This window comes from Budorcas taxicolor, chromosome 13 (genome assembly GCF_023091745.1).
Source record: "Budorcas taxicolor isolate Tak-1 chromosome 13, Takin1.1, whole genome shotgun sequence".
Lineage (NCBI taxonomy): Eukaryota > Metazoa > Chordata > Mammalia > Artiodactyla > Bovidae > Budorcas > Budorcas taxicolor.
This window is the reverse complement of record NC_068922.1, coordinates 47,753,170-47,765,286: the sequence shown is the minus strand read 5'-3', so window position 1 is coordinate 47,765,286 and position 12,117 is coordinate 47,753,170. Positions and strand designations below refer to the sequence as shown.

Here is a 12,117-nt window from a genome sequence, read left to right as displayed (position 1 = left end):
TGGTGGAGGTGACAAGTTGCTGTTTGCTCCCGGCACTTCATGGGAAGTGGCTCATTGGTCACTTCATGATAGATAATCTCTGTTTATTTAGACAGAGCCTGGCCTCACCTGCCTTAGATACCCAGATGGAACTGACTAATACTATAATACTAATTTTCCTGACTAATACGTCTTGGAAATCTCAGTCCCTGCCCCAGAGCACAGGCAGTGAGATAGCAGCTGGACGTAAAGAGATAAGGGCAGAGGACTATCCATTCTGGTTCGCTCCAGCAGGAGCAGTGGGGGTACAAGTCACGGCCCAGGAATGAGGAAGAGTCTTGTGTGAGGTGAGGTGGGAGGAGGGAGAGCAGGGCCTCCTCCAGAAGCCGGGTCAGTGACAGGCCCCAGCAAAGGCAGCTGTGCAGGGACACAGGGTCCTTACAGAAGCAGCCAAACCAGGGCCAGACAAGCACAGCTCACAAGGACAGGGAGCGAGTCGCAGGGTGGGTGCGCCCGATGCAGGTGACCCTGGTGACTGTAACTGGAAACCTTTGCCCGTTCACCAGTCCCTGGAAGAACAGTTTCCTAACAACACACAGAAACGAAATGCAAACCAAGAATGAAGTCAGCTTGGGAAGTGGATGTGCTGAGGAGCTGTGACAGGATGACCACCATAAGGACGCTCACAGATAGCGGCACGCAGACGGGCCAAGATTCTGACAAACTGTGGGTCCAGAGGTACTGGGCCAACACATGGACTGGAGTCTCCAGAGGGCTGTGGAACCACAACCCGCAAGAACATGCAGCGAAGGGAGGAAACGCACTCCCTCTGCATTGCCTGGGGAGATCCCCCAGAAGCAATAGCGAATGCACAGCTCAGGTCAGAGCAGACCCCATCGGGCTGGGCACCTGAAGCAGCGGCTCCCCCAGGGGCTGGGGCTGTCCACCCCATGTTCATGGCCTGGTAACAGCCAGACTACCAGTGACAACCTAAGTTTACTTTGTAGAAAATCTTCTCACAATAGGCAGCTCTGGAATGTTTACAACAAAATAACCAGTTTTCTATGTAAGCATCCCTCAGTGATGTTAGAATGAAGTCCTTCTGTGGTAGATAAACCTGAGCCCGAATTATTTCCGTACAGCATAAACTATTAGACGCAGGCTGTTAAACAAACAGATGGTGGCCTCTCGTTGGACCGCAGTATACTGTCCCCCCGTTTCTTGTAGGCAAGACTCCAGCTTCCATGACTTTCCTTGACTTCCAGAGAGTAGATGTGAACTTTCTCAAAGGAGGAACAGCCAAGAAACCACCTGAAGCAAGATTAAAGGGACCAGGGAAGCTCATCCAGGTTAGGAGACCTGAGACACTGCACACACCCTAATCTTGTCAGCAACCAAACACTAAAGTATTGTTATAAAAGAAGCTCAGTCTGTGTCCCACTCTTTGTGATCCCAGGCACTGTAGCCTACCAGGCTCCTCCATCCATGGGGTTTTCCAGGAAAGGGTACTGGAGTGGGTTGCCATTTCCTTCTCCAGGGAATCTTCCCAACTCAGGGATCAAACCGGGGTCTCCCACATTGTAGGCAAACGCTTTACCATCTGAGCCACCAAGCTTTGTTATAAAGTGAAGTCACTCGGTCGTGTCCGACTCTTTGCGACCCCATGGACTGTAGCCTATCAGGTTCCTCCATCCATGGGACTTTCCAGGCAAGAATACTGGAGTGGATTGCCATTTCCTTCTCCAGGAAATCTTCCCAACCCAGGGACTGAACCCAGGTCTCCGGCATTGTAGGCAGACACTTTACTGTTTGAGCCACCAGGGAAGCATAGTTTTTATGCTTTACCATCTCAGCCACCAAGCTTTGTTATAAAACTACACATCAAATCCTCTCAGATTGGGACACATAGTTTTTGAGGCAGGAGCCTGCTGTGTCCCTCTTTGCCTAGCAAAGCAATAAAGCTTCACTTTTCTACTTAAACCAAAACAGTCTCTAAAGTTTGATTAGGCAGTTGTGTACAGACAGGCTAAGTTATTGGCATCAGCTTCACCTAATTCAGTGTTGCCTATGACTCCCAACACTCACACTGTCATCCACAGTCAATCTTCCAAAGTCATCCATAACCAGCCTTAAGCAATGTGTGTGGGGGGAGGGGGGAGGGGAGTGGAGACATTTTATGTTATGATCAACTTCAGTACCAAATCCACAGGGCCTGTCTCATAATGAAATCATAATAATAACAGTTAGCATTTACTTATCCATTTTTTTTAAAAAAACTTTGTTTTTGAGGGTTTTCCTGTTAGTGTGTGCTGGTTTGTTGTTTTTTTTTTTGAGGGTTTTTATTTTCAAAACCTGCCATCCTGAAATTTATGTTCTAGCTGGGGGAGACAAATAAACAATAAAATACATAAGGTGCCCAATGGCACTATGGGCTATGGAAAAGAATAAAGCCATAAAGGGAAGAATAAAGAATAAAGGGAAGGATGTGATGAGGAAGCAATGGCAGGAGAGAGGCAAGGATGGACCTCTCTGAAGGGTGAGCTTGGAGGGTGGCAGCCCAGGCCAGTGTGGAGGTGGGTCGGGTGGTACAAGGTAAGGTCAGAGAGGCCAGGCCCAGGACCCAGGGGCATGGCTCCAGGTAAGTCTTGGTTGTTGTTGTTGTAGTGGTTTTAGTCACTAGACCCCATGGACTGTAGCCTGCCAGGCTCCTCCATCCATGGGATTCTCCAGGCAAGAATACTGGAGTGGGTTGCCATTCCCTTCTCCAGGGGATCTTCCCGACCCAGGGATCAAACCCAGGTCTCCTGCACTGCAGGCAGATGCTCAGAGAGTACTCTGAGCTACCAGGGAAGGAGGTCATGTCCAACTCTTTTGCAACCCCATGGACTGTCCCATTAATTGTAGCCACCAGGCTCCCTGGTGGCTTAGACGGTACAGCATCTGCCTACAGTGTGGGAGACCGGGTTCAATCCCTGGGTCGGGAAGATCCCCTGGAGAAGGAAATGGCAACCCACTCCAGTATCCTTGCCTGGAAAATCTCATGGACAGAGAAGCCTGGTGGGCTGCAGTCCACAGGGTTTCAAAGAGTTGCGCACGACTGAGCGACTAACACTTACTTACTTAGGCTCCTCTGTCCATGATATTTCCCAGGCAAGAAAACTGGAGTGGGTTGCTGTTTCCTTCTCCAGGGGATCTTCCTGACCCAGGGACAGCACCCATGTCTCCTGCATTTCACAGGGATTGTCTACCATTGAGTCACCTGGGAAGCCCAAGTTCTGTTAAGTTTGGATTAAGTTCTGAGTCAGATAAGAAGCTACCAAGGGACTAACATAATATGACTTACATTTTAAAAGGATCCTTTGGTGTGTTAAGAAGAAACTGTAGGAGGATAGATTACATGTGGGAAAAGCTAGTTAGGAGATTTAACAATAACCCAGAACACAGATGACAGTAGCAGGGACCAAGGTGTAGCAGTGGAGATGACATAGTCTAGATTTACGCTGTGGCAAATTGACAGGATTTGCTGATGGACTGGATATGAGATTAAAGAGAAAGAAAGAAGTTGAGGATGACTCCTAGGATTCTGCCTAAGTGAGCAAAAGGATGGAAGCACTTTTTTGAGGTGAGAGAGTCTCAAAGAACAGGTACGTATATGTATACATAAAGGGGTAAAAGAATTAGGAATTTGGTTTAGGGTATGTATTGTGGCTCAGCAGGTAAAGAATCCGCCTGCAATGCAGGAGACCTGGGTTCGATCCTAGGGTTGGGAAGATCCCATGGAGAAAGGAAAGCCTGGAGAATTCCATGGACTGTATAGTCTAAGAGGTTGCAAAGAGTTAGACACGACTGAGCAACTTTCACTTCATTTCATGTCAAATTTGGAAACTCTAATAGAAATCTAAGCGATGACTAAAGAGAAATTCTTTTACCCAAAGCTCTCTTGCCTCATCTCCAGTTCTGCTTGTTTACATTTTCCCCCCATCTCACTCCTGTTCATTTCTCCATTCCGAACGTCTTAAACCACATCCTGCCTCTCTAGCCATGTTGAAACACCTGTTGTTGTTGTTTTTTCTTTTTTTAAAGAATCACCGTGAGTGTGCTTATTGGTTGGTGACATTTAAGTACATAGTTAGTCTAAATGCCAAGCCAGAGATCCAAGCTGGAGAGAGAAATCTGGGACTCAGCAGAGCACTGAGGGCATTTAAGGCTCTGACACTGGATAAAATCACTCAGGAAGTGTGTGATGACAGAGTAAAGAGCTGACGACTCAGCCCCAGGCTCTCCAACACTAAAGGGCTGGAGAGGAAGGAATCAGGCTAAAGAGACTAAAAATAAATAGACAAGTAAGAAGATGCTACTTCCCTGAAAGCCCAACGAAGAAAGAATTCAAGAAGGAAAAAAGTCAATGCTGCTGACAGATCAAGAAGGAGAAGGCTTAGGAACTTCCCTGGTGATCCAGTGACTAAGAATCCATACTCCCAATGCAAGTAGTATGGGTTTGATCCCTGGTCAGGGAACTAGATCCCACATGCTGCAACTAAGGGTCCCATGTGCCAGCAACCAAGACCTGGTTCAGCCAAATAAATAAATATTTAAAGAAAAGAATAAGAAGAAGGCTTTTGATCTAACAATGACCTTGACAAGAGTTATTTCCATGGAGTAATGGAGTTAGAAGCCAGGGTGGAGGGTTTCAGGAGAAACAAGAAAAAGAGGAACTGGAAATAGCAAGTGTAGATGACTCTCTTGAGGGTTTTTCTGTAGCAGAGAACAGAGGAATGAGACTATCAGTAGAGGGGGATTTGGGGTCTAGGGTGGGTATTTTGTGAAGATGGGAGCTATTAAAACATGTCTGTACAATCATGAGAATGACCAGTAAAGAAACCCCTGATGCAGGAGATTACCAGAAGTGCTGATGCGGGGCAGATGGAAGGAGACAGGAAGAGAACACTAGACAGGGACGGGTCTCCCACAGAAACAAGAGGGAAGAGGGAAGGAAGCTGATGGGTGTGGGGTGGGAGGGTGTGCTCATTCTCTTCTGAGAGCTTCTGTTTTCTTGATGAAATAGGAAACCAAGAGCAGCTGAGAGAAAGGTTGAAGGAGGTAATGGGGATCTGCAAAGAGAGGAGAAATACTACACAGTGACCCAGGAGGGTGAACATGTTGGGGAAAAACTGTGTGATGGATGGGCAACAAGGAGGCTCCACTTGAGATGGGAGGCTGTGAAGTTAGATGGAACTTGTCATGAAGATGTAGAGAAAAGGGGACACTTGTATGTTGTTGACGAGAATGTAAATTGGTGCAGCCACTAATGCGTGGAGTTTAGCCACTCCACACTAAAACAGTATGGAGTTTTCTTAAAAACCAAAAGCAACTGTCATATGACCCAAAAATTCCACTCCTGGGTATACATCTGAAAAAACCAAAATCAGTAATTCAAGAAGATATATGTATGGCAATATTCACAGCAGCACTACTTATAATTGCTAAGATATGCAAGCAACTTAAGAGTCCATCAACAGATGAATGAAAAAAGAAGATGGAGTATGTATATACCATGGAATACTACTCAGCCATAAACAAGGGCAAAATTTTGCCATTTGCAACAACATGAATGGACTTGGGGAGTATCAGGCTAAGTTAAATGTCAGACCACTTATATACATAGCATTTAAAAAACAAAACAAACTAGTAAGTATAACAAAAAAGAAACAGACACACAGATATAGAGAACAAACTAGTGATTACTAGTGGGGAGAAGAAGAGGAGGAGGGGTAAGATGCAAAGAGGATTAAGTGGTACAAGTTATTATGCAAAAAATAAATACACTATAAGGATATACCATATAATGGGGAATATCACCAATATCTTATAACAGCTGTAAATGGAGTATAACCTTTAAAAATTTTGAATCACTATGTTGTATACTTGTAACTTATATAATATTGAATGTCAACTATACTTCAAATTATAAAAAAAAAAAGGAGTCTCGTCACTGTGGTGGTGTGTTAAGAGGCCAGGAGCTAAACACATGAAGAGCTGGGTTTCCAAAGTCCACCATGTGCCAGGCATTATGCCTCATACACTTTGACTTTCATTATGGCTGCCCCATGAGAAGGTAGGCATTACTATCTCCATTTTACAAATGAGGGAACCTACACAGAGAGGCCAAACGATGTACCCAAACCACAGAAAAAAGCAGAACCAGAATGCAAACCAGGCAGTCTAAAGCAGCACCACCACCACCCATGCTATGCAAAACAGCTGCCTCAGATTGGAGTTCTCCTTTCCATCTTCAGACCTTTATAACAGCTTCCAAAATAACCTTGTTTCCATGAAATGTTTAGATTTTAAATCCAATATAAACCTTTCAATGGTCACCTCAATTCAAAGCAGTTAACAGTTGTTCTCTTTGGGATGACAAGTAATGCAGAGGCAGCAGGATGGGAGGGAAAGAGGAAAGGTTAAATGAACTACAATTCTGAGCCTAGAACAAAAAGGATAAGAAATGTTAGTTCTTGCTTAGAACTAAAGGAGGCTGACTGATCCCAATTACTATGTCCTAAAAATCAGAATAGATCTTCAATAAATGGTGTTGGGAAATCTGGACAGTTACATGTAAAAGAATGAAATGAGAAAACTTCCTAACACCATACACAAAGATAAACTCACGATGGATTAAAGACCTAAATGTAAGACCAGAAACTATAAAACTCTTAGAGGAAAACATAGGCAGAACACCCAATGACATAAATCAAAGCAAGATCCTGTATGACCCACATCCTAGAGTAACAGAAATAAAAACATAAGTAAACAAGTGGGACCTGATTAAACTTAAAAACTTTTGCACAGCCAAAGAAACTATAAGCAAGGTGAAAAGACAAGCCTCAGAATGGGAGAAAATAACAGCAAATGAAACAACTGACAAAGGATTAATTTCCAAAATATACAAGCAGCTCATACAACTCGATACCAGAAAAACAAACAACCCAATCAAAAAGTGGGGAAAAGGCCTAAACAGACATTTCTCCAAAGAAGTCACACAGATGGCTAACACACACGTGAAAAGATGTTCTACATCGCTCATTATTAGAGAAGTGCAAGTCACAACTACAGTGAGATATCACCTCACACTGGTCAGAACGGCCCTCAACAAAAAGTCTACAAACAACAAATGCTGGAGAAGGTGTGGAGAAAAGGGAACGTTCTTGCACTGTTGATGGGAATGTAAATTTATACAGCCACTATGGAAGACGTATGGACATTCCTTAAAAAACTAGGAATAAAACCACCATAGGACCCAGCAATCCCATTCCTAGGCGTATACCCTGAGGAAACCAAAACTGAAAGAGACACATGCATACCATTGTTCACTGCAGCACTATTTACAACAGCTAGTACATGGAAGCAACCGAGATGTCCATCAACAAATGAATGGATAAAGAAGTTGTGGTACATATACACAATGGAATATTACTCAGCCATAAAAAGGAACGCATTTGAGTCAATTCTAATGAGGTGGATAAACCTAGAACCTATTATACAGAGTGAAGTGAGTCAGAAACATAAAGATAAATACCGTATTCTAACACATATATACGGAATCTAGAAAAATGGTACTGAAGAATTTATTTACAGGGCAACAATGGAGAAACAGACAGAAAATAGACAAATGGACATGGGGAGAGGGGAGAAGAGGATGAGATGAATGGAAAGAGTAACATGGAAAGTTACATTACCATATGTAAAACAGATAGCCAACAGGAATTTGCTGTATGGCTCAGGAAACTCAAACAGGGGCTCTGTATCAACCTAGAGGGGTGGGATAGGGAGCGAGCTTCAAAAGGGAGGGGATATATGTATACCTATGGCTGATTCACGTTGAGGTTTGACAGAAAACTGCAAAATTCTGTAAAGCAATTATCCTTCAATAAAAGGTAAATTAATTTTAAAAAATCAGAACAGAACCATAAAGGAGTTTAAAAGTATTTTTTTTCCCCACCGAATTCTTAAAGACAATGACAGGCACACATCTTACTTGCTGGCAACGCGGGTGATGTTGCCAGATGATGAACTCATCCTCTTTACGGCCAACATTTTCTTAGTGCCTGAGTGCTCTTTAAAAATACATATTTGGAAATAAATACAATTTTCCATATTAGAAAAAAATACTATTTGGGTTCCTTAATATTAAAAACAACAGTAATAATAGCACCAGAATAACAGCAACTATCTATGTATGGCAAACACTATGATGGGTCCCTTATTCTGTTCCCTGAGTTAAACCTACTCCACGAGGCAAGCATTCTGCTTCCCATTCTGTAGACAATTCTAGAGCTCAGAGGGGTTGAGAAATATGACCCAAGTCACATAACCAGTAAGTGGCAGAACTCTGAATCTGCGAACATCTGGGCCTGGATTAGGCAATAAACAGGGAGGAGACAGGCTTACAACCAGAAACAGTCACTAACTAGGTCAAAGAACTGTCACTAAACTTAAATAATAGACTTTTAAGCAATTCAGTCAGGGAAACTTACAAAAGGGTTGTTGCCTAAATTCAGAGTATACTTCATAAGAGGAACACTAAAGTCTCCATGACACACAAGCCCATATGGCTATTTTCTGAAGTGTTTTTTTATTTATTTATTTTAATTGGAGGCCAATTACTTTACAATATTGTCATTGTTTTTGCCATACATTGACATGAATCACCCATGGGTGTACATGTGTTCCCCATCTTGAACACCCCTCCCACTTCCCTCTTTCTGAAATTTTAAAAGAACAAAACATAACAAAAAAACAATTCCACTCTCTCCCTATTGAACCAAGTGTTCCCTGCCTCTAAATGTATTTGGAGGGAGATCAGAAAGAGACTCAGACAAAAGGGCCTCCAGGAAACCACTCCTTGCCCTGGTTTCACCAGGGAGGCTGTCCTTTGAAGTCTCTCCCAACAGTTTCACTTAGATGTTTTTCTCTCCAAAACAAGGAATGATTCCTCAGAGATCCACCACTGGAAGGCAGAGAAACAACATTCGTGTATGTCAGGAGTTTTTTGTTTGTTTAATATTAGTTCTGCTTTAAACTTTGCTTCTTACCTGGATCCACATCAGAAGAGCAAGGAATAGAACAAGCTTCCTCAGAACTAAAAGCCTCACTGTTGGTCTCCTGGCTGGGTCTCTGCAACACATAATCCCTTATGTCGTAAGCTGATGGCAGGTCCAAAGCATTGCTCTCCTCTGTCTGGCTACCTGGAGTGGTCTCTTGGGTTGCCATAGTCCTGCATGAAAAAAATGAGACAATTCAATATAGAAGGCATTGCATGAGAGAAGCCTCCATTACAGCCATGGCTTAAAGCAACTTAAAGGCCAAATACCAGTAGAATCAGAATAATTTACTCTCCTGTTATTAATGGTTTTCTTTGTCTTCGTTTTAGATCCAGTATTTTTTCACTATGTCTCTCCATTATGAGAAATAAATAATTACCAGTACAGAAAGAAACCATAAATAATTTCAGCTGGAAAATGAACTGCATGTCTGATAAGGATGAAATACTGTGCACCAGTACAATCCAAGGACTGAATAAATGTTTAACAATATGGGAAATTGTCCATATATATTAAATGGAAAAAGATTTAAAAACTACAGGTAGGGTTTCATCCAGATTTTATAAAATATCATGTGTGAGATGTGTCTGTATGAAATATACAGACCTATAGCTAGAAAGGGCTTTCCAAGTGGCACTAATGGTAAAGAACCCACCTTCCAAAGCAGGAGACGTAAGAGACTGGAGTTCAACCCCTGGGATGGGAAGATCCCCTGGAGGAGAGCATCGCAACCCACTCCAGTATTCTTGCCTGGAGAATCTCATGAAGAAGAGCCTGGAGGGCTACAGTCCATAGGACTGCAAAGAAGAGGACACGACTGAAGTAACTTAGCATGCATGTACACACCCACATGGCTAGAAAAAACAAGTCTGGAAGGGTATGAAAAGTAAAAGTGAAAGTGTTAGTAGCTCAGTCATGTCCAACTCTTTGTGACCCCATGGACTGCAGCCTGCCAGGCTCCTCAGTCCATGGAATTCTCCAGTATACTCCATCTTAATTCCAGTGATAATTAATTCAGTGGTTTAATTCTTGGGTAGTGAGATTACAGGTGACTTGCATCTTCTTCTGTAACCTTCAGACAACTGTTAACATGCCAGGCCTCGAGGATACAAAGGTGAGTATGATAGATACTTCCTTTGAGTTGCTTACGTTTGGAGGATCCAAACACAGAGACAGACAATGCTAACACCATGTTAAGGTGGAGAGACACCCAGAGAAGGGCAGTAGGCCTTCTGAAGGAGACTGTCCCCAGGCATGAGGCAGGCCATGGCTGGCTCCCAGAGGAACTAGCTTGGCCCACTCCAAGTAGCAAGGGGTGTCGGAAGTGTGAAGTGAGAGTCAAGGACTGTCACATATTGGTTAACTGGGGAGGGACAAACCTCTGGTTGCAGATGGATGGCCATGGGACCTCTGCTCTTCCTTACCAGCTCTAGGAAGGACAGCAAGGCTTGGATTTGTCAACAACTTGGATATACACATCCTCTAGCTGAGCTCTGAAGACCTCAAAGGCGGATTACTGGGTCCAGCATTTGGACAATTCTTATTAAAAACTAGGTGTCCCTTACCCCACCTGGTTAATGTCTACCTGAGGAACTTTGAGTATGATAGATACTTCCTTTGAGTTGCTTACGTTTGGATGATCCAAACACAGAGACAGACAATGCTAACACATGATAAGGTGGAGAGACACCCAGAGAGGGGTAGAGCCTTTGGAAGGCTCTTTGCCAGCCCTGCCCACCTCTCTGTAAAGTAATTATAGGCCTGGGGAGATCATGGACCCTCTGCTACTCTCTGCCTCATCAGCTGTCATCAGTAAACCTTACTAAGGTCAACATTATGCCTTGTGACTGCCGTGGGCCATCAAGCACCACGAAGAGAAGACACGTGGTCAGATCTGCAGATTTGGCAGCCGAACAGCAACGGATTTGCAGGGCCTAAGTAAGCCCAGCGGCAGGCAATTTCAGAAGCAACAGGAATTCAATCACCTGCTGTGGTCCCAGGGAGGAAGAGCATGTGAATGAGGGCAGGACACTAGCAACCAAGAGCAAAGGGCAGGTTAAGAACATATTTAGGAACAGAGATGAGTGTCAAACTTAATAACTAAATGGATAAAGGGGCTAAAGAGGAACCAGGAGTCAACAAGGAGTGACAGCTTCAGTGATGGGGCTATATTATCAATTGACTTAGAGCAGACAGGAGAAACACAGGCTTGGGAGGAGGCAGTATTCCAAATTATGGAATACTATCCAGCTGTTAAAATGACTGTCTGAATGACAGAAGCAATTTCAGAATAACATGAACAGTATACTAATATGAGAAGTTAACATTTATTGAGTGCTTATTGGAGGCCAGGCACTGTGCTAAGAGCTTCCTCCACAACAGTCCAGTGAGGCAGGCAATCTTTTACATATCACCCTCATTTACAGTCAGATAGTCAGTCCTCAAACATGGCAGAAGCAGAGTAACTCACCCAAGGAAACCTGTGTAGAAAGTATCAACCTAGGATGAACCCAGCTCCAAGACCTGCCAGCCTTCTGTGCCTGCAGAGCCTCCTGACTGCAGCCCAAACTACCACCTGATCAGGCAAAAATAGGGAGGTATAAAAACAAATCAACAGAGAGACATGGCAAGGTCATTCTTGTCTCAGGGCACCCAGTTACATGCCATTGTGGACATTCCTTCAGGCAGACAGTGAGCCAAGACATCAGCCGATTGTTTCTGAAAGGAGTGATCAAGGTTCCCAAAGAGTAAGAACATCCTGTCTTTGCACAGGTGCTGAATTAGCCTACTAAGCCTGAAGTTTCAGCAAACATATCTGCTGCAGGCATCTGTGGCTTCTCCTTCTGCTCTCATCTTACCAAACACTGCTCTAGAGGCTTCTGGAAGGGAACAAGCAGGTCAGTGAATGACAACCAAGTATCCTGCCTGTCTACAAAGGTATCTTGGAATCAGCCAAGGGTCTCCTGCATTGCAGGCAGATTCTTAACCAACTGAGCTATGTATGTGGCTTACATACATACAATGTAATATTCTGCCA

The 12,117-nt window shown here is 43.7% G+C and overlaps 1 protein-coding gene across 1 annotated transcript in view; it reads right to left on the bottom strand.

The window, feature by feature from the left end:
• The window catches only part of SHLD1 (shieldin complex subunit 1), a 92,122-nt gene extending 82,873 nt beyond the window's left edge, over window positions 1-9,249 (bottom strand). Inside the window, exon 1 of the mRNA XM_052651246.1 lies at window positions 9,072-9,249. Within this exon, the coding sequence (XP_052507206.1) occupies window positions 9,072-9,249 (178 nt within the window). The remainder of the gene's footprint in view (window positions 1-9,071) is intronic.
• Window positions 9,250-12,117: the final 2,868 nt, after the last annotated feature.